Source organism: Dermochelys coriacea, chromosome 6, assembly GCF_009764565.3.
Source record: "Dermochelys coriacea isolate rDerCor1 chromosome 6, rDerCor1.pri.v4, whole genome shotgun sequence".
Lineage (NCBI taxonomy): Eukaryota > Metazoa > Chordata > Testudines > Dermochelyidae > Dermochelys > Dermochelys coriacea.
Window position 1 is genome coordinate 14268060 of NC_050073.1, and position 25521 is coordinate 14293580.

The window sequence follows — 25521 nt, forward strand, 5'->3', positions numbered from 1 at the left end:
ATCATTGAACTGGGGGAGTGGTCTTGACTGAAAAATCCAGCGAGACTTCTGTGAGCATGTGGTGAGAAAAACCTTTTTGCTTCAAGCTCACTTAGCTTGTTAAGGTAGGTGTTAGTTTACATTTTACCTTTTATTTCTTTGTAACCAATCCTGACCTTTATGCCTCATTACTGTAATCACTTAAAATCTATCTTTCTGTCGTTAATAAACTTGTTTTATTGTTTTATTTAAACCAGTGTGTGTTTGTTTGCAAACCTCCATTTGAGATAACAGGATTTGTGCATATCATTTTCTATTAATGAAATGACAGATTTTCTATGAGCTGGTACTCAAAGAAGGGAAGAGGTGGGCTCTGCACTATCAAAGAGCTGCCAAGACTTACCTGAGAGGTGGTTGTTTTTCAGCAGTGGGGAAAACTGATTTCAATATCTGTAAAGTTTGTTGCTCCACTTTTAGAATGCAAATTGCTACTTTTCAACGTAAGGCACAGTTGTTTATTAAGAAAATGAATAATGATAGACTGTTAATCCACTGAAGAAATGCACACATCTGACATAATACAAGGGACTTCTTAGCACATATATAACACCTTCCACTCAAGGGACTTGGTAAGGTATTAATTAAGCCATTTCACAGATGGGGAAACTGAAGCGCAGTGTTTATGGGATTTGCCCAAAGTCACATGAATTCAGGAGTCCTGACTTCCAGTCATCCACTTTAACCTCTAGGCCACACTGCCTCCCACAAAGGATACAGACTTCTAATGTCACAAATTAAAACATCTCTCCAAATGCTAATCCAGCGCTGAACATTGTTTTGTCAATGTGTGTGCACAGCACATTCCCTGCTGTCGGGGTAGAAGATGTATTTCACTAAACATTGGCTTTCTGTTCCTCACTCCAATCTGCAGGGATAAACAAAATGTGTACAGTTATTAAATACTTACTGGCATATTTGCAAAGGAGGAAGAAAGGGCAGAATTGAGAGAATTTACAGTCAATGTACCAAGTTTGATAAGGGAAAATAAAGCAGCCCCTCCCCTGTAAACATAATCCATGAAGCTGTGCTTCATAACCTTACATGGCAAAACAAAGATCATATTTGAAAAAAATCATGATGTAAAATTATGAAATCTTGTTAGTTTCATTTGTAAACATCATGTTGTCATGGTCTCTCTGCCTGGTATGCTCATTCTCTCCCTGTTCCTCTGTCTACATTATTATTTGTATTGGAGTTGCACCTAGAGGTCCCAGCTGAGATCAGGGTCGTTTTGTGCTAGGCATGGTACACAAGACGAAGTGAGAGACAGACCCTGCCTTGAAGATCTTACCGTCTAAATAGATGAGACAAAGGAAGTAGAATTATCTCAGTTTTACAGACGGAAAATTGAAGCAGAGAGAGATTAAGTGACTTGCCCAAAGTCACAAAAGAATCCTGTGGCACCGCCAGGAACAGAATACAGATTGCCGGACTCAACCCAGTGCCTTAACCACAATGACAGGTTTCAGAATAGCAGCCGTGTTAGTCTGTATTCGCAAAGAGAAAAGGAGTACTTGTGGCACCTTAGAGACTAACAAATTTATTTGAGCATAAGCTTTGGTGACTACAGCTCACTTCAGCGGATGCATTATGCTCAAAATAAATTTGTTAGTCTCTAAGGTGCTACAAGTCCTCCTTTTCTTCTTAACCATAATGCCATTCTTCCTCTCAGATCAGTCTTCCTGTACACAGAGATACATCCATCCACTAACTTCTGAAGAGTCAGTAGATTTACGGATATTGGGGGCTTGACTGCGTCCAAGGCTAGGAGGGGTGTCTCATCAGCCCCTGTGCCCTTTGTGGGAATGGGGGAGGGAGAAAGGTAGCTACCCCAGAGACAAAGAAAAGGCAGCGAGCCTGCCATGAGGAGAGGGGAGATCCCAGCCCCTGGGGATTGGGGAGCAGCTAGGCAGATCCCGGCCCCTTGGGGATTCAGGAGGGGCTGGGAAGCGGGGAGATCCCGGCCCCTGGGGAGTGGGGAGCAGCACTAGCTCTGCCCCCGGCGCTGACGGGCTGGGATCCCGGGAGGAGTCGGGGGCGCTGGCGGCCGGCCCGTCCCTCCGGGGCGGAGCTCTCTTCCCCCCGCCGCAGACTGTGCACGCCCGGGAGCCAGAGCGGAGCCGGCCGGAGCCCGAGCGCGGCGGCCGCGGAGCATGGAGCGGGCAGCGCCCTGAGCCCCTTCCCCGGCGGCAGCATGAGCTTCTCGCGGCCCCTGCGGCGCTCGGTCAGCCTGAGCCAAGCGCGGACCCTGCGGCTGGTGGTGCTGGGACAGGGCGCCGTGGGCAAGACAGGTAGGGACCCTGACCGTCGTGCGCCCGGGGGGGGGCCTCGGACCCCCCCAGCCCTGCAGGGCAGCGCCAGCCGCCTCGCCAGGCAACTTCCCCGCTTCCTCCCGGCTTTGCTGGACGGCGGAAGCGGGAAGCCAGGCGGGGGAAAAGGCTCAGGCTGCCCGTGGTCGCACCGGGCTGACCGTGCCCTGCCTGCGAGGCTGCATGGACCGAGATCCCGGACACGGGCCTTAGATCAGCGGCCCCGGGGGCCCTGGGCAGTCAGGCTCCCCCTGGCGCCCCAGCAGGGATTTCCCCACCCCCTGGTGCTGCCAGGTTTGGCAGGTGGGTGCGCTTTGTAACCCCACCCTTCGTGTTTTGCATAGCACCTTCCCGCCAAAGCCCTCAGCCCAGCAGGTGTTATGGGCTTCCCTTGCAGACACGTGCGCTGGGGGCGTGAATAGATCACTTGCCCCACGCCTGAAATGTTGCCGATCAGATGCTTTCCATTGCCGCTGGAAACGGCAAAAACCGGGCTTTGTAAGGGAGTGGTCAGGCAGGCAGTCCTGGCTTCCAAAATCAGCCTTTGCAAAGGACCGTGGACTGGAGATTGCTGGACAGGGGCAATAAACACAAAACTTCTCCTTTGTGGGGGTGCTGAACTTCCACTGACTCCATTTGGAGTTAGTGGGGACTCATTGATTCTGGGAATCGTACCCAAAGGATTTTGGCTCACGTCACCACCTGCCTGCAGATATGCTCCTTGTAGATCAGCTTGGCTTAGACTTGTGGGTCAGTGCCCTATATCTTCTAGCCATATGAAAGATATCTTTTGGGGGAAAGCAGGTTTAAACTCCCATCAGTTACTCTGAAATTCCTGCCTGTATTTAGTAAATTTAAAGCAAGCAAGCCATTAACATCCTTTAGTTGTAAGTTTGGGGGTGGGGGAAGGGGGGTTAAAAGTTGAATGACTTTCACTGCATTTTCAAGTGACTTTTTTTAAGCTGAAGTTTGGGTAGGTTTGTGGACTGAAAGGCAGTGTGGTCTAGTAGATAGAGCACTGGACTGGGAGTCAGGGACCTGGGTTCTTCTAGTCCTTGTTTGATCACGGAACTGCTGTGACTTTAAACAAGTCACTTGCTTTCCCCCACCCCCATCTGTCTATCTAGATTGTAAACTACTGGGGGGGAAGACCATCTTCTACTGTGTGTTTGTACAGCATCTAGCACAATGATTTGAGAGCCTGTAGGGCCGGGGTGGGCAAACTTTTTGGCCCAAGGGCCACGTTGGGGAATAGAAATTTTATGGCGGGCCATGAATGCTCACAAAATTGGGGTTGGGGTGCAGACTCTGGGGATGAGGAGTTTTGGATGTAGGAGGGTGCTCTGGGCTGGGACCAAGGGGTACAGAGGGCAGGAGGGGGATTGGGGCTGGGGTGTGGGAAGGGGTGCAGGTTCTGGCTGGGGGGGTGCAGGCTCTGGGGTGGGGCTGGGGATGAGAGGTTTGGGGTGAAGAATGGTGCTCTGGGCTGGGATCGAGGCGTTTGGAGAACAGGAGGGAGACCATGGCAGGGGGTTGGGGCATGGGGAGAGGCTCAGGGATGCAGGCTCCGAGTGGTGCTTACCTCAAGCGGCTCCTGGAAACAGTGGCATGTCCTTTCTCCGGCTCCTATGCGGAGGCGCGGCCAGGTGGCTCTACACACTGCCCCACCCACAGGCACTGCCCATGCAGCTCCCATTGGAGCGCCGGAGGGGGCCATTGGAGCGCATAGGAGCTGGAGTGGAGTACGAGCCGCGTGGTCCGGCCCCTGGCCGGAGCGCCGGAGTGAGGCCGAGTCGTGTGGTGAGGCTCACGGGCCAGCTTAAAACAGCTCGCGGGCCATAGTTTGCCCAGCCCTGCTGTAGGGGCTTCACACAGCACAGTCAACCTGTGGAACTCCTTGCCTGATGAGGTTGTGAAGGCTAGGACTATTACAGGGTTTAAAAGAGAGCTGGATAAATTCATGGAGGTTAAGTCCATTAATGGCTATTAGCCAGGATGGGTAAGGAATGGTGTCCCTAGCCTCTGTTTGTCAGAGGGTGGCGATGGATTGCAGGAGAGAGATCACTTGATCATTACCTCTTAGGTTCACTCCCTCTGGGGCACCTGGCATTGGCCACTGTCGGTAGACAGGATACTGGTCTGGATGGACCTTTGGTCTGACCCAGTATGGCTGTTCTTAATGGGAGATACAAGTTTACTCTGGTAATCATACTTTTTCTCTGTTACTAGGGGTCAGTGGTGTTGGCAGTTGAAATGCAAATTTCCACAATAAACTCCAGGAAAGTATTGTGGTCATTTTGGGGTGGTGGGAGAGAGATGGCAAGTTTTAAAGAACACTTCCCCACCATTTATTTGCCCACTCCAGTAATACTCTACAGATATGGTATTCCTGTCTAGTTCACAACACAGACTTTGATTTGGCTGTAGATGCTCTGTTAGTTGTGCATTTCCACTGAATTTATTTCTTTGTAAACTGGTGAATTCCTTCCTTTCAGTAAATGAAAAATCACAATTTTTCATTGTTTAAAAGGAAGTAAAATAAACTCTTGGAGTTAACATTTTAACTTAAATTTATGATTTTTTTTGAATTCGGCATATAAACATGAAAAGATCACCAAGCCCAGGCTCTAGGGGCTATGGAAAGAGAATTAAAAGTGCAATCCAACTAAGGCATGAAACAAAAACCCAACAGCGGTTGAAAAGCAACAGCCTTTCTCCACACAGAAAAGAAGGCAAATCACAACACCTCCATTTCAGCTCCTGTAAAATCCTAACCTCTCCCATCAAATAAATACTCACACCCATACACCTTCCTAGATAGACAGGTTTTGCAGCAGGTTTCAAAAGTCAACACCTTAGGTTATTTTTGACCAGGAAAAGGAATGAATACCAAATTGGAGGGAACCCCTCCTGGGAAAATATCCTGCCAGCAGCTCCTAGTATGGGGTACAGTTGCAACAAAGACAGCACCTGAATGTGGCTCTGACATGGGTGTGCTAAGTGTCAAAAGTTTCATGTGGGCAGAGCCTGCCGGGACTCTGCGTAGGTACAGGGATCCTCCTGCACCCAGCTGCTTGTAGAATCAGGACCTACATGTGGTATCCAGGCCAGGACTGAGTAATTGGAAGTGGGAAGAGCAGATGGAACAGTAAATGAAAAGTCACATGAATTGTGTTTCATGCAGAAGAATGCTGGTAAGAAAACCCCGCAAACCAACAGCTAGTCAATTTCATAACCTCGAAGCTGAACATATATGGTTCCCTCATGCACTTTAATAACTCATCAGCCATAACATACAAGAAAAGAATTGCAGAGAGAACACATTTTGATTAACCAAATGCCAGGGAAATTCAGGCCACCCCTCATTATAATTAAGTGGTGGTTCCCGTTTTCCATTTAAATTGATCCTAGAAAGAATTATTTCCATCTATAAAATGACTGGGGGAGGGCATGTTATTTTTTGTTTGTTTATTTTAAAAGATCAAAGTGAACTAATGCACTTGAAAGGTTAATGGCTTTTGGCCTTGCTTGCACTGAGGATTTGCCCCGATTGCAGCCATCGCTGGCCAGCCACCTGCCTAGCAGCAGCAGTGAAAACCAAGATTATGTCTAGACTACAGCTGGGAGTGAGCCTCTCAGCCTGGGTACACGGGCTTGAGGCTTGCACAGATGTGGTAAAAATAGCTGCGTGGAGGTTGTGGCCCTGGCGGAGGCTTGGGCTAGCTATCCAAGCTTGAACCCACCCTGACCCTGGGTCCAAGCCCAGGTGGCTAGCCCAGGCCTCTGCTGGTGCTGCAGTGTCCACAGTGCTTTTTCTAGCATGTTTGCATGAGGCTCATTAATACAAGTCTGTCTGCCCAGGCTAGGAGACTTGCTCACCGTTGCAGTGTAGACATACCTTTCCAGTGCAGGCAGCCAAAGCTGCGCCTATAAACCACGATTTGCAGTGATGCAGTTTTAGCTCAGTTTCAAGTAGGGAGTGAACTGCATCGGTGCAAATTATGGCTTCTAGTGGCTTTGCATGTCTGCATTAAGGCTGTGCGTCAGTTCAGCTACACCAGTGGTTGAAATCCCCTCTAAAGTTTAGACTTCACTCCTAATGCTTTTGTCTCTACAATGTGCTAATGCGATAGCCTGTTAAAATAAGTCAGTCTCCACAATGACACTAACATCTGGCTTACTTTTTAGTTTAAAAATACAGGTCAGAAGAGTGAGTGAGTTAGCTGGGTAGCCTCCCTAGAGACTGTAGGCACAGAGGTGAGGGGGAGAAGTGATGTCTCCCAATTGCTTGCCTTTGAATAGTTATTTTGCAACATTGCTTGGACAAAGCCAAATCTCAGAAGTCTGACGGACTTTCATATTTACTGGAAGGTGAATTCTGGAGCTTGATTCATACTTCGGACTATGCCATTGTCCCACTCTCAGCTTTCACAATCCTAGTGTATTAGCAGAGCTCCACAGTTGTATTTCTATCCCAGTGTTCACCGACAAGTAAGATAACCCCCCCGCACAGGGCAGTAGGTGAAGACATAGAAATGTTTGATGACAGTTCACATAGACTATTTATTATTTTTTGTATTACAGAAGCATTTTGAGGGCCCAGCTGAGATCTAGGCCTCGTTGTACTAGGCGCTGGACTGAGAGACAGTCCGTGCCCTGAATATTTTATAATCTAAAAATGGGCAAGACAGACGAAAGAAATATGATCCCCATTTTGCAGATAAGGAACTGAGGCACGGACTCAGTAACTTGCCCTATGTCACAGAGGAAAGTATATAGCAGTGGTGGGATTTGAACCCAGGGCTCTTGAGTCCCGTGCTTTCCTCTCTCGTTTCAATTTCAGCATTCCCCTAGATTGTTCTTTAACTCACACATTGGCACATTGTTTTAGTGTATGAAAACCAGAGAATGAGTAGTTTTGATTATCCAAGCTGAAAACAATGTAAAAACTAAACAGGCACTGCAAATGAGGAAAAATGAATTTGAGAGACAAGGTGGGGGAGGTAATATCTTTTATTGCACTCACTTCTGTTGGTGAACGAGATGACTTTTCAAGCTGCACAGAGCTCTTCAACAGCCCTATGTAGCTCAAAAGCTTGTTTTGTTCACCAACAAAAGCTGGTCCAATAAAAGATATTACCTCACTTACCTTGTCTCTCTCATATCCTGGGATCAACATGGCTACAACACTGCAAATGAAAAATGAATTCAATTTTTTTTTTGAAATCCCCTTGGTTTCAATCATCTGAAGTGTAGCTACAAACAGTCCCGCTCCATGTCTCCCCTCCCCCAGTCTGATAGTAACTTGACAGCAGTGTCCCATAATGATCCTTTTGGAATCAGATAGTTAAATTAGAGGTCAAGTTTAACGAGCTATCAGGGATGCTATCTGTGAACCCCTTCCACATGCAGTAGCAATTAAAATCTTGAGAGATGGCGATAGATACGTTTACAGGAGGAAAGTATCCCACTCCTTGAAAATAATTTAACTGCCAATCCTTTGTGGTTGACTGGAAATCCTCAACAGGTGTCCGTGCTAGTAGCAAAACACTGTGACCAGGACAAAACCATGTTCAAAGCCATTGCAGGAAGGGTGGCTGGGACCAGCTGCATCTGGATTTGAATATCATCAAAGTTGAGCAGCTTTGTTTCAGGTTTATCTGTAGTTTAGAGGTTTGGCTATTGAACTAGGTAAGTCACCTGTAAAAGCTTATAAATCCAGAATATCCAAATCCTTTAATGTGCTTCCCCCTCTCCCCCTGCTGCATATCTTCTGCTGTCTAATTTTGACACTAGCCAGTGTAATCACAGTCATATTTCACATGAAGGTTCTGTTTATAAAGGATTAATAAGTGATTAAGAGATGTCAGAAGCCTGTTGCAGCAGACATGAGTCGCATGTGATATAGAGAGCTATATGCACATTGTTAGATGGCATTATAGATGGCTGTAAAGCATCATTCCAAACAACCTATTGGTCTCTCTAGCAATCAGTTAATGATTTATTAAACGATCTGTTAATTTATTAACCATTTATAAATGGAACCTTAATATAAAGTGTAACCATGTCCACTTTTTAAATCCCCCTCTCTGAAAGGTATAAAATCATCTGAAGTGATGAACAAAAAAGGTCTTTGCATTGTCACGCCTCTGCCCTCATCCACTTCCTTGTATTGGCAACTTCTGTTGTTTTTCTTGTACCCAAGCCAATTTTTAATCAATTTAATTGGTTCTCCATCTTAATAAAGTACTGTGTGTTGCAGCTTTGGGAGACTGCCTAGAGCGTACTACAGTATCAGGTGCTTCCTAGGAATCAGGTTTGATTTGTTCCGCTGTCTCTCCTTTTCTCTGACAAATCAATAGTGTCCTTAAAGATGAAAATAAATACCCACAGCAGGATCCAACTCTTAGCGAGCTCTGTTGGGCAGTTTTATTAAGCTACAGTGTATTTCTGCATATTGTATCTTGTCAGTAATTACAACACAGGGAAAATGAAACTAGAGACCTGTAAGACTTGTTGGATTTTCCCCCTTATTATTTAATAAATAAATAAAGAGTCAATTTGGCAGATAACACAAGTTGATGGAGTCCCCAGAAAAGTTATTAAAAATGTGTATCAAAACACTTACTGAGTAGTAAAGATAAACCAGGGGCTAACAGGCTGGTTTACAGTTCACACTGGTGTAAGGCGACATTGCATCATATCCACCATCTGGTTTGGAGTCACTATTGATTTTGTGATGTGATAAACTGTCAGTATGGAAACAGGCATTGCATGGATAGGTGGTGAGATCTGAGTTGTAGACGTGGCAGATTGTATCTGTCTTCTAAATAAAATAATTGAAGATATGCAGCAAATAGGGCTGCCACCTGTCCAGGCTTTCCCAGAATCATTCCTCTTTTGAGATAGTCATGCCAGGAAATCTATAAGTAGTGTTGTCACCTATCCCAGGTTTTCCAGGATTGTCCCTCATTTGAGGTAACTGTCCCAGATGAAATGGTTCAGGTGTCCCATTTTTTTGGTGGAAAGTGAAGACCCAAGTAGCAAAAGACAGATATCTTGCAAATTCTGCCAAGAAAATGGGTCTTCTCAATACATCGAAGACCGAAGTTATGAAAATTAATTTGCCCACCAATTATTTTAACTGCTTGGAAACCTGTTAAGAAATTGACTTACGATTACTGGTGATTACTACAATACTGGTGATTGTGTTTGATATGAAGTTCAGAGCAGGTACTATATTTCAAAACCTCCCTGTAGTGTGCAAGTCCAGTGTGACTTGCAAAAATACTTAACTAAGATCTTTAGAAGCAACTTCCGAAGTGTCTCTGATATATTATGGAAAAATAATAGGTCCATCCAATGCAAACTGAACCACTTTAATGCAGGTGTCGGCATAGAATATTCAAAGTAAAATGGGACATAGAATAAGGACTTGTCTAAACACGCGCTCGGTTCATGGCAACCTGGGGTGCAAATCTATGTCGCGCTAACCGGCTGCGCACTGTGTCCATGTGGACCCTGCTGCTGCACACTAACAGGTTCCTAGTGCAGTGGTCTCAAAAAAGGTTGCAAACCATGGCTCTAGTGTACTTTATTGTTTCAAAGCAGGAGTCCGTTTCCTATCCCTGGACAAAGTGAAACCTTTTTTCCTCCTAAGAGCTCCAGCACGGCTCCTTCCTTATCAGCTGGAATGTTGTTTGTGTTCTGAGCGTGTATCCAATTTTAGGGCTCGCTCCTGTTCCATTGAAACCAATGGGAGTGTTGCCATTGAACAGTGTGGGAGCAGGAGCAGATCCTTATTTTTCTCTGAGTCCAGACAAGGTAGAATCGGGGCCCTTAAAAATCCTTTTTGTGTTTGCTCAGTCACTTTCCAGCCACATTGGTCTTTCTGGTTCAGTGACCCATAATTCCTGATTCCCGTGGCTCTTTCACTGTTGTGAGAAATCTGTCTAACTGTATTCCCTAATGGCTGGAGAGCACACAGTTTCTGCTCCATCCATGCTTTAACCAGGGCTTTCTTTCACCAACAAGACCCCACCCACCTCCTCTGCATGGCTGCCTGTGTCCACCACACTACCTACGTTCTTGACCTTAGTGCCCTGGTAATTATCCTTTTCCAAATGGAGAGAGTCTCTAGTGTCCCACTTAACTTTCTATACCTTCTGCATCTGGCTGGCTGTGTTTCTGTGCTGGGCTGTCTGTATTTGTACGGCGAGTAGTAAGTCAATACTTCTTGAACCTCCCCTTTGTGCTTCCTCCCTCATTACCCCTAAAGCATACAATCATGATCATTTCTTCCACATGGGTAGGTGCTTTGCTAAGTTCTTGTGTGTAATGTGGCATGTAGATTCCTCCTCCCCTGCCCCCTTAATGGTTTCCAGCTCCTGGCAGAAGGGAAGCCCTCCACCCTGCGTCACATCGTCTCTCCACCCTGATGTTCAGGTTTTTATTCTATCTGCTCTTCTGTTGCCTGCTAAACAATGAACCAGTAAACATCACCTTTCTGTTCTTAGTCTCCCCTGTGGAGTATTCAACTGTTTTCTTTTACCTTACCCACCACCAGCAGCATTCCCCCATCAGCGTGAACCCTGACCTCATCTTGTTGCATCCTTAGTAAGGCATTTCTGGGACTCCACTAATTACCAACTGGCTGTGTCTCTGAAATCCCTCCTTCCCAGCTCTTTGAACTTGTCCTCAACCTCTCCATTACCATGGATAAGCTGTCAAGAGCAGGATCTCTGTGGTCCAGAACAGGACTCCAGAGCAGCTGAAATAGAGCCAGCCCAGCCCCAGTGCTTGCTAGGTCAGGGCCATATGGGTCTTTCTTGGCTTTGTGTAGACCTTCAGCCAAGCTGGAGATGTTCAGTAAAGCTGCTAGTTCTTTACCTTGATACTCAGCCTTGGTGTATTAACTTTTAATGTTTCTGGTAACCTGGCACACAGCCATTAGTTTGACTATAATCTGTGATTAGCTCACACCTTGTCTTCCCTCATCAGAGCTTCTCCCCCTGTGATGTGATGTCCTGCACCTGGAAAACTCTTGCATTTGAATTCATGACAACACATCCCTTCCCTCCCACCTGCACACCAGTCCCTAGGAACCTCCTCTCCTGTCCTCTGAGATTTCTGGGGAGCTGTTTGTGAATGTGGGCTGGTTCCTCTTTAACTCGTCACTGCATTTATCAGGCACCCTGGAACTAGTAAAATAGAGATTCGATATAAAAGCTGTCTAGCTAGATCTCCCTTAGAATAAATGGGAGCAATCCTAGGCCAGTGCTGAGTGCTTCTGAAAATCCCACCCTAAATGAGCATTTTTTCTACTGTACTCTTAATGACCCACTAGTCTAGCTGCTCACTATATCTCCTTTTTACTCTAGGCATAGATGCTTGCCTTCCCGTCACATGGAAGAGTGATTGCCATCTGATGGCTGTTTGCATTCAACCAAGTTCCTAGTAGACAGGAATCACCATTGCAATAGAAACAGTGAGACAACAGACATCTCTTGAGTCTCCATGTCCAGTCAACCTTTGGACTCTCTAATAAGCTGTGCTCTCACCCCTACAGCTTATTCTTCCAGGTCAGGGAAGAGGAACATTGGTGGAGTGGGGTGGAGAAGCTTGCTCAGCTGCAGCCCCTGTCTCTGTTCTATGGTGAAAGGCCGAGTTTGAATCTCCAGGACATCAGCACTGCAATCGCTCGCTTTTTAGAAAGAGTCTTTCCTCCTTCCCGCATGCTCCTGGACTGTAGCCAGCTGAGTCTCCACGCTCTGTGTAAGCAAGTGAGCAAGGGCCTGGTTCTCCCCACCGCTGGAGAGGGCATTTCTCTGGGAATTGCTAGAGGACATCTGCCTCACCTGGAGACTAGCCTTGTCACCTAGTAACCCATTACAGCCAGCTCTGGAGAGGCATTTATTTAGTTCCCAGCCTGCTGTGCTTCACCTTTACCAGGCCTGTCATTTAACTTGGGTGGCCTCCCTCGAGGATTGTTCCTTTCCCGAGGCTGCTTTGGGGTTAGTCTGGCTTGCTTAGAGTGAATGTGGAAGATACGACACAAGCCAGTACTTTTCCATGGCAGGGGTAGGGAGAAAGGGGCATATGCAATGCTTAATTTGTGCCAGGGCTTGTCAGGGCTGAGCCCTGGCACCTCTGGGCTTGGCAGTTCACAGCCAGGCACCTCTGGGCTTGCTGCATCAGTATGAATATAAAAAAATTGCTTGAGCACTGGCACCTCTTTCATTACCAATTAAGCACTAGACAGATGCAGTGTTGGGATGGAACTATTGGTCCAGCACTCCAGCATTAGGCTTTGTCCTGGTTCAGTTGAGCATTAAATTGGACATAAAGGATTTGGGCCTCCTGTCCCCCTGTTGCAGGGAGATTGGACGCTTGGATAGAACGGTTTAATTGTGTACATTCCTCTTCTGTGGCTGTTCCCACCCAACGCTCGTGACTGAACGATTTGATCTCTGTTGCTGCTTCCGGGCCTGCCTGATTGGGAAATACAAAAGGGAAAAAAAGACATTTTCACAGCCACCATCCAGTTATTTGTGAAGGGCTAAAGCAAACTCCCCCTGGGGGCCCTGGCCCAGGTATGCCTACGTAGCATTTTGGGGCGAGCAGGAGCAAGCCTCCCAGCCTGGGTCCACAGATTCGGGCTAGTTCACTAAAGGAAACTGTGCAGATAGTGCTTTGAAGTTGCAGCTCGTGCTGAAGCTTGGTCTCTGAAGCCTAGGTAGGGAAAGGTCGAGCTAAAACAACATCCCTTCCCTGTGCTGGGGATAGACATTCCCAGGCATAAATGCAGTATATGTGTGGCATGTAAGGGGTAAGTGACAGCAAACAGGAGAGTGAGGAGAGAAGTTCTGGGCTACATTTCATGCTGTTCCTTGTATAGGCCTTTCTGTCTTGCTCTTCCCCACTCTCCACTAAAAAAATAGAAAGGGAGTACTTGTGGCATCTTAGAGACTAACAAATTTATTTGAGCATAAGCTTTCATGAGCTACAGCTCACTTCATCGGATGCATTCGGTGGAAAATACAGTGGGAAGATTTATAGACACACACAGAGAACATGAAATCTCCCCACTGTATTTTCCACTGAATGCATCCAATGAAGTGAACTGTAGCTCACGAAAGCTTATGCTCAAATAAATTTGTTAGTCTCTAAGGTGTCACAAGTCCTCCTTTTCTTTTTTGCGAATACAGACTAACACGGCTGCTATTCTCCACCCTCCACTGTGTTCTCAACTGTAAATATTCTTTAATAGTTGTTTTGTTGTATGTCTCATTTTAAAAGGATACTGCCGAGTATAGGTAGAACCTAGCTTTGAACTATCTTCCCTCCCTCTGTTTGCCAAGCTCCTCTAATTTCTTATATAAAATACAAACGTGGTGATGCTGTCTCATTATACAGCTATTGTGGTGCTGAGCCTTTGACAGATTGAATACGAGTATACAAGATGGTACAATTTGCGTTCGATGTATTTAACTTGAGAATAAAACGTTCAATAAACAGTATTGGAAATTCATCAGATTGAGCAGATATCCCGCCCTTTCTGGAGCAGTTATGTCACCTAGGCTGATGTGATGCATCAAGATCCCTCTGTCCTGCCAAAGCATACACACATGCTGAACTTCATGCGCAGTAAATAACCCCACTGAAGTAGGATGACCAGATGTCCTGTTTTTATAGGGACAGTCTCGTTTTTGGGGACTTTTTCTTATATAGGTGCCTATTACCCTTCACCCCCGTCCCGTTTCTTCACAGTTGCTATCTGGTCATCCTACATCAGTCACTTGGGCTACTCACTGTGCATAAAGTTAAGCACATGCAGGCTTGGGGCCACAAAGCACTCTTTGCCAGTATCTCACATACAGAAAAGCATGCTGAATTATGATGACCTGTATTTTAGAGTGCTCACCAGAATAGTCTCTAACTGCTTCTACACTATATGCTCTTGTCCAGACGCAAAGTGTAAGATTCAGTGCAGGAGTTTTTGTGTGAAATTCTGTGTTATGCAAGAGATCAACTAGATTGCTCATAATGGTCTGTTCTGCTCTTGAAAATCTGTTGGTGAAATCAATGTGACTCCTCAGGGTTAGTTATGAAATGTTGTTTTAAAATGTGACTATTGGACGGGGTGTAGAAATAGGAAGCATGTGAAATTGCTGACGGAGCAAAAACTCTGGGTCTCCGTGATCTCTCTGCTCTTAGGGAACTTGTCAAATGCCACTGTACTGCTGTATATTGACTCAGGTTCGTTTTCTGTTGATATTGCATCTGGGTGTGAGGGAAATATTTGTGCACAAATGCAAGGGTTAAAGAGAAGCACTATGAAGCACCCCTAAAATACATTTCTGACTGAAATCAGTAGGATTGCCCAGGGTGTAAATTGGGCCAGAATTTAGTTCATCTGTGTTACTGTGTGGTTAGATACTTCCACTAGATTTTAAGGCCAGAAAAGACCGTTATGATCATCCAATCTGACTTTCTGAATTGCACGAGCTATGGAATTCTACCCCGGGACTCCTGCGTTCTGCCCAGCAATTTGCGATTGAACTAGAGCATATCCTTTAGAAAGACATCTGACCTCTGCTCTGGGGATCTGTGTTTTGTAAAGTGGCTGCTGTATAAAAACAACTTTGGGCAACGCCAAGGCAGTTCTCATCCACCAATCGGGAGAACAGAGTGTTGGCTACATTGTGAACTTCTCTGTTGGAAGCAGCTAAGCTAACTCTTAGCTCTCGTCAGTTCCTCTGGTAACCAGGGTGCAGAGAGGCACAATCAGGCTTTCTCTGCTCTTCTGTTCACACACGGCAAGTCCTGACTTTGGATTTGGGCAGAGAACTGCTTGCTGGTCAATGTAAAGTTACCCTCTGATCCTTTCCAATCTATCTACTGTAAGTCTTGCAGTTTTCAGCCTTCAAACTCCCAGGGTACTGGAAGTAGGTCTTGGCCAATCTGCCATTTTAATATGCTCTCCCCTGCCCCGTAGCTTTTCAGGTGGCAGCATTGCCAGGTGCGGGAGAGAGACTTTGTTTTTTATTTGTTTGTTACCCAGTATTTATTGATGCTCGTGGTTACACTTTGGAGTAGCTCTTCAGAGATCCTGACTGGCTCCCAACCTAGTTACTAGTATACCTGGTTGGGATCAAAAACTCCCTCCCACTGCCTGTGCTGAGCCCCGCAGGGCACGCCGCCATCAGCCTGTACTCAGGATTGGAGGATGTCCTCACTCCAGAAAGGAGCAAACTCATCAGAGCCCTCCTGTCTCAGTTAATCAGTGTTTTACTGAGTTTGCTTTGTTGATCACAACTGACTTTGGGGGGGGGGTTGTTTTGTTTTTCTCCAATGCAGCTCTAACTGTGAGATTCATCACCAAGAGATTCATAGGGGATTATGACCCTACTCTAGGTAAGCAAATATTTATTATTATTATTTATTTATTAACAACATTATTATTTGTGTTACAGTGGGGCTGAAGGACTCCATCGCGCTAGGTGCTGTACAAAGAATAGTAACTGCTCTATTAAATATAGGTTTAGTAATCTGGAAGCAGTTTGGCCTCGGGGTTGTTTTTTGGGGAGAGAGGCTTTCACGCACAGAGCCAAAAGGGCCGAGTGATTTCCAATGCCCTCGTATTTGGGTGTGTCCAATATGAGCAGCCATCCTTCTGAAAATCATGCCCATTGAATGGTGTGTCAGGTTGGGCACCCAAAAACCACTAGTCACTGTAAATGTAGGTCATTATGTTGAGTCCATGTTATTCACTGGACTGTGTTTTCATGTGCAAGTGCAGGATTTTTTGGTGGGTGGCAGGTGTGCTGGAAATTCCTCAGCCTTGTGGCATTTCATTGAAGAAATGGGTGATCCCTAGTGGAAAACTCAGATAAAACAACCCTGCTAATTCCCTGTCCATCCTCTACTTTCCTGAGTTTGCTTCCCACGTTTGTTAGGACTAGAGATGTTTAGTACAAAAGTAAATATGTTTTCTTTTGGGAGTTCCTCTCTGCCTTCTGCTTATTTCCTCACTTGGAGTTGCTCTCTGGAATGTTATCAAATACGTAAACAGTGCCATAAATATACCTGGTGCTGCAGAGAATGTGGCTGGTTCCCTGCCCCAAAGAGCTTACAGTCCAAATGAGACAGGAGAAACTGGGCAAGATAGGGTCAGTGTGCTAGAAAGTCTGAGCTTAGAGAAAGGAATAGGGGACAAAGGGAAATGAGAAGGAGTGGGAAGAACAGAGGGATCTAGGGGGATTGAGAGCAGAGGTGTAAAGTGGGGGTGAGATTTAACAAAGCTTAAAGATGAGGATGAAGTCGAGTTTTGTGCAGAACCAATGGAGGGATTCAAGGGCGTGAGCAGGTGGGCTGGGAGGGAAGATAGCTTTAGCAGCTGTGTAAACAGACTTGGGCAGCCAGAGGAAAAGATTACAGTCACTGAGGCAGGGTCAAAGACTCAACAGCTGCGATGTCACAAACAAGAAAATGACACCAACAAATGGGAAATAATGTTCAGCCTTGATAGCACTTGACAGACATTAATTAATGTCCACAACACCCTGTCACAAGGTACGTAGGCAAGTCTTATCCCAATGATCAATGGCAGAAGCAGGAATAGCATTCAAAGTCAAGAATTTCAAAACTTGGCGCCTAAAGGTAGACCCATAGATCTGTAGTCTCCTAAATAAGAGCCTAATTTTCAAAAGTCCCAAGTATCCAGCAGCTCCCATGACACTTGTGTTCCTGAGTCCACCCTGTGATCCATCCACTGGACCATGCTATCTCTTGGAATCAGAAGCAAGAAGATATAGATTCTGGAGGGGCAAAGATCCTGTTTTCATACACATGTTTCTATTAATAAAGAATGGGGAAAATACATCCTGGAGATCTTTCTCCCTCTCCCTCTCTGCAGAGTTGTTGCTAAGCAGGATGTTGTGGGATTTATTTCCTGGAGATATTAGTGAGTCTTTAAGCATTTCACTCCATATATTATGTCAAAAAAACAGTACAGATACAAGCATCAGTGCAACTTTTATCTATTGTTTAGAAAAGCAAGATCTCCTCCTATCCTATTTGTGTGTAATATGAGCCGGAATGTAGGCAAGCTAAAGGGTGTGGATTAGCAGCGCCAGTGGGGCTGACAAGCAGTATTAAAATACATTATTTTTAAAAATAGCTTGAAAGGACTCTTATAGCTTTTAAGTCCCTCTTTGTTGGTTATGAAATCACCCTCACTCTCTACCTATTCCTTTTGTTCCTAGCATTCTGCAACCACTGATCACTGCTGTCTCTCCCACCCTTGCACTGCCAACAGCACAAAGCTGCTGATGTGGCTTGGATTTTTTGGTTTTTTTTTTTCTTTACTTCCTTGTCTGTGTCCCTGGCTCAATGGCCTTCATATATGGCCAGGGCTACGTATGGGGCTAGTTTGGGGCAGATAGGATCCACCTCCAGAGGACTTAAAAACACCACAGCAATCTCACGTGGATGGTTCAACTTTCCATTTGCTGAAAATGGAAAAAAATTCCATGCAGATAGTTCTTCCGCTGCCATCCCAAGCTGCACCAGTCCTTGCAGAAAAATTACCCAGAATGCAGCACACCAGGGAGCAGTGCCAGGAACTCTGGGACCCATACCCAGAATGTGGCATATCACATCCAATACAAAACAGTGCCACTGTGGATGTAAGGCAAAACCTTCCAACAGTGCTGTGCTTACAGTGTAGACAAACGCAATAGGAGTTAGATCAATTGGATTATAGACACAAATTGATATTATTCTCTGATGTAGTCAGGGCTTTGGGGGGGACGAGGGCATTGACAGGTGGGCATAAAGGAATGAGATGCTTCTGTGCTCCCGTGGCTATTACTGAAGATACCTGTGTTTGCTGAATAAGAGCTTTTCTCCCTTAAGCGCCAGGGCTGCTTGATCCGTAGTGACATCACTGTCCTGTTTATTTGGCATTATAGTTGTTTGTCATGGAATTAGCTGTGACAACAGAAATCTAGCCTTTTGACTTCCCTGAAGCATGGGGTGAAGGGTTGGGGGCAAAGGTGGATTGCGAGGGAGAAAACAGTCTTTAAAACACAGATTTATTTGACAAATAGGAAAAGGAGCTAGGAAAGTGTTGCCAAAACACGTGCCACACACAGATTTATGTATAAAAAGCTTCTACAGGGTATGCAAGTCCCTTCCTGACCCAACATGCTCTGTTATCATCTTCTAGATCTTGGACAACAGAAGGATGCCCTTGGGTGAAGATGAACTAATAAGACTTGTCAGAACCTACTTATGCCAAACTCAGGGGAGGTTTGGGCCTTTGATATGAGAACAATGTGTGGAAGGAAAGATGGCAGCTTTTTGCACTGTTCATTGTGAACTTCTGTGTGTCATGCTTTCTGTAGATGAGAAGGCTGCGTTCTGACATTGTCTCCTTTAAGAGAGGTTCTGACCCTGTTCCCTTTTGAAGTCACTGGCAAAGTCCCCATTAGCTTTGAGGGCACCAAGAATGGCTTAGAGTCTGCCTGTTTGGTTTGGTGCATCAAGCAGTTACTGTGTCATGGGAAGGGTGGTGACTCTTTTCAGTGATCAGGGAGTTTGAGTCCCCCTTTTGTGTTATCTGTGCCTTCTCATTTAGCATGCTCTTCACCTGGCTGTGCGGAGTAGAATCCACCCGTGCTCTGCGCAAAGATCAGGGAGTTCTCACGCATCTTTGTTTCCTACAGAAATGATTTACAGACACACGGCTGTCATCGATGGGGAGATGGTGCACTTTGAGATTCTCGACACAGCAGGACAGGTATGGTCACGGTCACCACTTCATGGGCAACCGATGTCAGAAAATACTAACCAGAAAATGGTCCCCAGGGTAGAGCATTGTCTTTTCAGTCTGTGGTGATGGTATTGGCCCCATGCGTGCGTTGGGACAGGTGGATTGCAGCTGGGAAAGTGCTGCAGCTGCCCTGAGAGGTTGAGTCAGTGCACATCTCTGTGTTCCGAGGCTTAACCAGTTAGTGTTGGCACTTGCTGGATGGTCACTTGAGTGGTCCCAGCAAAGGCCATCTGACAGGACCAGGGTGGCAGGAAGGGGCACTGTGGCTGGAACAGTGTAGGAAGCCAGCAGCAGTGGAAGAAGAGTGTTGAAAGCAGCACTTATGCTAGACAGAGATCCAGGACTCGCCCCCATGTGTGAAATATTTCATGGTGAGGCTGTGACTCCATCTTGGGGCATGGGAGAGGGATGCTCTGAGGGACTCCAGCTTTGCTTTTGTGCTTTCTGATCTCACCAGGACCCCTTGATGGGATTTCAGCCACATAATTCATAGTTGCCCATTGATTCTTTCTCTTGCACTCTCTCTCTCTCTTTTCCTTTGCTGTGTACAACACAGCCCCATTTTATCAGCAGTGTTTGGGAATATGCAAGACCCACATATGAAGAGAAGAGTGATCCCCTGTGCTGAGGGCTACCTAAGACCAACCTGTCTACATGTACCCAGATATACTTACACAGGTTAAATTCAAGACAAGGGAACCACTTTAACCCAACCTCCTGACCCTGCTGGGCATTGCTGCTGTTTTTAACAGCACGCTGTAAATGTATATTGCACTTTACCGAACATACGAGAAGGCCCCATCTGTGCCAGGCAACAGCTCAGCTGCAGCAGAGGTGGAGTTGAAAGGACAGAGAGGGGGGCCCTTGGGCTGGCCAGTGGTGGAAGGCTGCTCTGAATACAGAGCAAAGGAACGGGGGGAAGCCAGAGGGTGGGCAAAGGGGGCAGCAACACTAAGTGATTTTGAGGAGTGCAGAGAGGAAGAGGAAATAGCAGTGGAGTTGTGGGCAGGAGTGAGATTATGCAGGTCCTTGAAGGGGAGGCCAAGGACCTTGAACTTGATGTGGTAAAGGGCAGAAAGCCAGTGCAGGGGCTGGGGAGGAGGAAGGCGACGTGGTCAGAGCAGTGGGTGAGGAAGGTGACTTGGGGCCTGACCCAAAGTCCCCAGACATGAAAGGGAGTCTTTCCAGTGACGTCAGTGGGCTTGGCTCAAGCCTTATAGCAGCAGTATTGTGGCTAGACTAGGGAGGATGAAAACACAAGCCACACATAGGGCTTGTGGGACCATGTGGCTGCAGAGCTAGAGTAAACGCAGGCACCGAGAACACACAAAGACTCTGATTTGCCAATAGCAGTGGAGGATTGTTTGCGATAGGCATGTTGCATTGTGATCATGTTTAGTTATATCCTATTAAGATGCCCAGCAGCTTTCTAGTGTGGCTGCCTGTAAATTAATGATTACTGCACAATGTCCTGCTGCCAATCCGATGTCACAAGCTAAGCTGGGTCACACTGGGTCAGTGATTAGATGGTCAGCCTCCAATGATCACTCTGCAAGAGGTGATGTCGGTGGCCCCTTGGCCTCGAATCAGTATTGATGGCCCAGAATGGTATTACAGGGCACTGTGCTGCAAAGGATCTCTGCCTGAGGAGAGGAATGTCTGTGGTCCTACTGCCTGTGGTTGTTAAAGATCTCATGGCACTTCCTACATAATCAGAGATGCTGCCCTGAGTACCTGGCCCAACTTCCAATTCAGATAATCTGCATCCCAACGTTACACCTGCAGTTCCAACTGGATGTGGCACCACTTCCTGCCCCGCATTGTTGTGTGGTGTTGCTGTGTTGGTCAGCAGCTGCTGTGTTCCACTCCAGAGGCAGGCACCTTTCAGCGGCATGTGAAACAACCCTCTATCTCTCTCTGTTTCCCTTGATATTGATGGGCCAGATCCTCAGCTGATATAAACTGGTATAGCTCCATAGGTTTGAAAGGAGTGAGGCCGATCTGTTCCAGTGGGTTGATCCTGCACCGTTGAGAGTTTTACCACTGACCCCAATGGGAACGAAAGCAGGAGGTGGTCCAGTGTTGGTAAAAACATTTTGAGCTCATTGCATTAAAAAGCTGCCTTGCGTGGTGATCCTGTGATTTCTGTCCTCCCCACCCTAGGAGGAAGACTCCTTGCAGATCGAGGAAAAGATCAAGTGGGGCGATGGCTTTGCTGTGGTGTACTCTGTGACTGACCGGTGCAGCTTCGACGAAGTCATGAGAATGTGCTTCCTCATCAACCACATCCACTCCAGCCCCAAGCGGAGCAGCGGGAGTGACCAGCCGCCCGTGGTGATTGTTGGCAACAAGAAGGACCTGCAGTTTGACCGGATGGTATCTTGTGAGGACGGTGAGAACCTCTCCAAAGCCCTGAAGCATCCTTTCTATGAGATCTCCACCAGGGACAGCTACGAAGAGACAGTGGTGGTGTTCAACACCCTGTATAACGAGCTGATGAGACAGGGGCACTTCTCCCCGGGCTCCTTCAAGAGGAGGGCCGTATCTAAGCTGATGGAAAAGATTCCAAAGATGCATGCCAACTCCACCCTGAACTCGGGCGGCCGGAGCCTCAGCTTCAACTCCTTCAGGGACTACATACCAGAGTGAGCCCCTGCATGGGCAGGGTGTGGGAGAGAACAGTGCCCCAGAGCAGCCTGGATTGGCAATGGACAGGCTGCAGGCTGCTTACCTTCCTGGTCTAGAGAGTGCTGTATGTCACAAGGGTGGGTCCTTTCAGGCATCTCTATTCCAGGAAGGTCACAGTGCAGATCTGTGCTGGCTTCCTACAGAGAATTAGTAAGAGGTGCATGGCTTAGTGGGGTTGGTGCATCAGCCATTCACCTGTAAAGCCTGAGGGTTTACTTCCTTGCTTAGGATCAGCAGTGAAAACTCATTTGGGAGGGTCTCCCTCCTCCTCCTCCTCCTCATCCCCATTCTGTGCACATCACAAACTGCCACCGAATTTAACACAATTGGCAGGCTCCACTCGGGAGAGGCTGGGGACCGCTGCAGGCTCGGACTGAGGTGCAGACCTGTGTGGGTGCCCAGGCCATGGTTACCAGGGTCTGCTGTAGGGCAAAATCGAGATGCATTGGTGGAATTGGCAGGAAGCTTGCACAGCACATGCTGTCATTCTGCCTGGCTGTTGATCACTCTGTTCCATGAACACAACATCCACAACTTAGGCCAAATAGTGTACATTGGATTTGTCAAAGCAGGTCAGACCAAGGGTCCAGCCAGCCGTGTCTGCTGTCTCTACCGGTGACCAACACTGGATGCTTTGCTTACATACATTTGTTGGTGTATGGATGCCACTAACCAGGAAAGTAGCCAGATCCCGCTTCAGCAAACTTATTTAAAGTGTTTCCAGCATTCTCTGCCCTCAGCCCATTTCCCACACTCACTTTGGATCTAATTCTGCACCCATCAGAACCAATGGCAAAGTTCTCATTGACTGCAGTGGTGCAGAATGAAGCCCTTAGTGCCTTGGAGGTCACACCATTGTGACCCACCAGCTTAGTTTGACTCTCAAAGACTTGCACACAAACACTCAGCACTGAATGTTTCACTCCACCTGCACTCTGCTCCCTTCAGAGTGCCATGCAGATCCTCAGTGACTACTTTGGTGGGCATGGGGAGCCTATTGACACAGATATCATGTGGCCATATAGAGACAAGAGCCTTATTTCTGACCATCATAAATGTCTTAGATGTATGTCTTTAGCTCGGATGATGGAGAAACTATCAAAGGACCTTGTTTTCCCTCTTACAGCTCTCCAGGCTTTTTATTCATTTTTTTTACCCTGAAGAAAATAAATCAAGTGAGAAAAGAAGAACAAAGTCTGTGTGAAAAGTGCCAACAGGGGTGCCATCAGTTTGAAATTGAGTTGATTTCAAAACAGAAATTAAAAGTAGTTTGGTGCCCTACCCCTGCCTACCTGCCAGTCTGGTTTTTCAATCCTATTTCTCTGTTAGTGTTTACAATTTTTGTCTTTCTCATGGCTGTCTGAAAGAGTCACAGAAACCGGGAAAACTGACTAGCGGATATACAGAAAACCATGTACAAAATGAAATAAACTGAGAAGACCGACACTTTCCTGGAATCTCTTTCACATGGAGTGTTCTTAGGTTTCACTTGTAACAATAATAAGGGACAACTTTGGGACAGAAATGGGATTTTCAAGTTGGCAATATCGCTGTGAGAGTTGCATGATGGGAATCCAGCCGTCGCTCTCCACAGGGCTGGGAGCAAGGCATTCTGATATTAAGGTGTGTGTGCTACAAAGACACAGACAAAAGGAGACTTAATGGCTACAGGGTCTGGAGCTCTTCACTTCTAGGATGTTGGTATGACCTTCCCCCACCCGACTCCCAGCTGTGATGGGTAGTAACCAAAAGATTCCATTTGAACCTTATGAGTGGAAGGATGGTCTAGTGGTTAGGGTGCTTGCCTAGGAGATCTAGGGTCAATGCCCTGCTCCGCTACAGGCTGCGTGACTTTAAGCAAAAAGCTTAATCTCTCTGTGCCTCAGTGTCCCACCTGTGAAATGGAAATAATAGCACATTCCCTACATTGCAGGGGTGGTGTGAGGATGTTAAAGATGGTGAGATGCTCGTATGCCCCAATAACAGGGGCCATACAAGTAGATAGATTTGATTTAAAAAAAAAATGTGCTGGCTGTTCAGTAGCCTGTTTGAGCTGTTGCAATCCCAGCGTTGCCCACTAATTACTAGTGACGCCTTGACTATAGAACGAATGTTCTCTCTGCTTTATTTTTCTGCATTTAAATGATAGCCATCTCCCTTCCTGTCTGTCAGGCACTGACCCTGGGGCTTGCACTACAGGGCAATGTTTAATGTAAAAGAGAAAACTGTTTACAGTGGCATTGTTTTGAAAATATGCCTATTAATCCCAGGTTTTGTGAAACCGTTTTTGGCTTAAGCTACTTGAGAGGGTGCCCTTTAAATAGCCCAGTAATCAACATCTTAGGCTAGGAAAGGCAACGATTTCAGATTTTGCTGTCCCACTTCAGCCTAAAAGAACCAGGCACATTTTAATGTGGTGGGGTGGGTTGTGTTTTTTGTTGTTGCGGTGGTTGCTGCACTCTTTGCTGAATCTGTGCATCTTGTGTTCTTTGTCTCACTTTGGGTCCTCCATCTCCTAGGGGAGGGATATACAGGCTTTTTGCACATTCTTAATGAATCTAGCATTTGATTTTAATTTCCATATCACTTCTGATGAACAGAATATTTTTATAGGATCTGCAGCTAATGTCTCCAGACCTAGGCCCGTTAAGAGACTCTGTCAATCCAAGAGGATTTTTCATTTTAAACACCATCTGTTCCCTGCTGAATTTTCTTAGAAGCCAGAATGTGTGTACTCTCCTCTACTGCCAGTCTCTGTAGAATGCATTTGAACGACTGCGCATCACAAATCATAGAGACTGCATTTCCAGTGAGACCCATACTGAAACCTGTGCTAACAATCGCTTGGTAACCACACTCATCAATCCTAGGAGCCAATGAAATATTAATCTCTGTGGCAATTACTCCATCTTAATGGCATTGGTTTATAGCGTGGTTGAATAGTGAACAGAAGACTTAGACGTCCAGTGGAAGAGGTTTCACTGTATATGAGAAAGACCAAACATCTGGGCTGGTAATTCTAAATGTGGATTAAATGGAGCAGAGAGAGGAATCTGGTGATGCACAGAAGAACTGATTCTTTGTCTAGTTATTAATTGTCCCATCTTTATAAAAGGTACCAGTTCAGACATGCTCACCGGGGAGTGAAATCTGCTGTTGCAGGCTGGGTGGAGAGTTCTCTATGGTCACTGCCATGATGTATAGAATTTTTGTATCCTACTGACAAAACTGTTGTCTTCATGATCAAATGCCTTATTGGGGAGCAGACAACCATTGACACATGCTTGGCTTGCAGCTACCAATATCTCTTCTAGTGTCTTCACCCAGGGGGCCTTTCCAAAACATATTCCTGGCTTTCTAAATCATAGACATTAAAGACCGAAACTTCCTCTTGAGTCCCCTTCTGTCTAGGCCCCTATGAGTATAGGACTGTTTCTTCCAAAATATAGCTTTGCTACGTGTGATGGATTTGCTAAAGGTCTGAGATGTAAATAACGTGACTTGCATTTCTCTCGAAGAAATAACTCTAGTCGACTGTTGAACTGTACACTAGCTGCATTCTGTTATAATAAAACTCAACTTGAAAACCTTGTCTGGTTTGCTGGGTAAAGCTTTGGCCATTGCCAGCCTGGGTTCTATCCTCTGTAA

At 46.2% G+C, this 25521-nt stretch overlaps 1 protein-coding gene across 1 annotated transcript; it reads left to right on the forward strand.

Annotated features, from left to right (window-relative positions):
• The first annotated feature begins 1714 nt into the window (after positions 1-1714).
• On the forward strand, positions 1715-24810 carry LOC119858029 (ras-related and estrogen-regulated growth inhibitor-like). The gene is made up of 4 exons (XM_038407842.2): positions 1715-2330; positions 15708-15764; positions 19079-19152; positions 21349-24810. The coding sequence occupies exons 1-4, from the start codon at positions 2234-2236 to the stop codon at positions 21832-21834; spliced, it is 714 nt and encodes a 237-aa protein (XP_038263770.1). The 5' UTR covers positions 1715-2233; the 3' UTR covers positions 21835-24810.
• Positions 24811-25521: the final 711 nt, after the last annotated feature.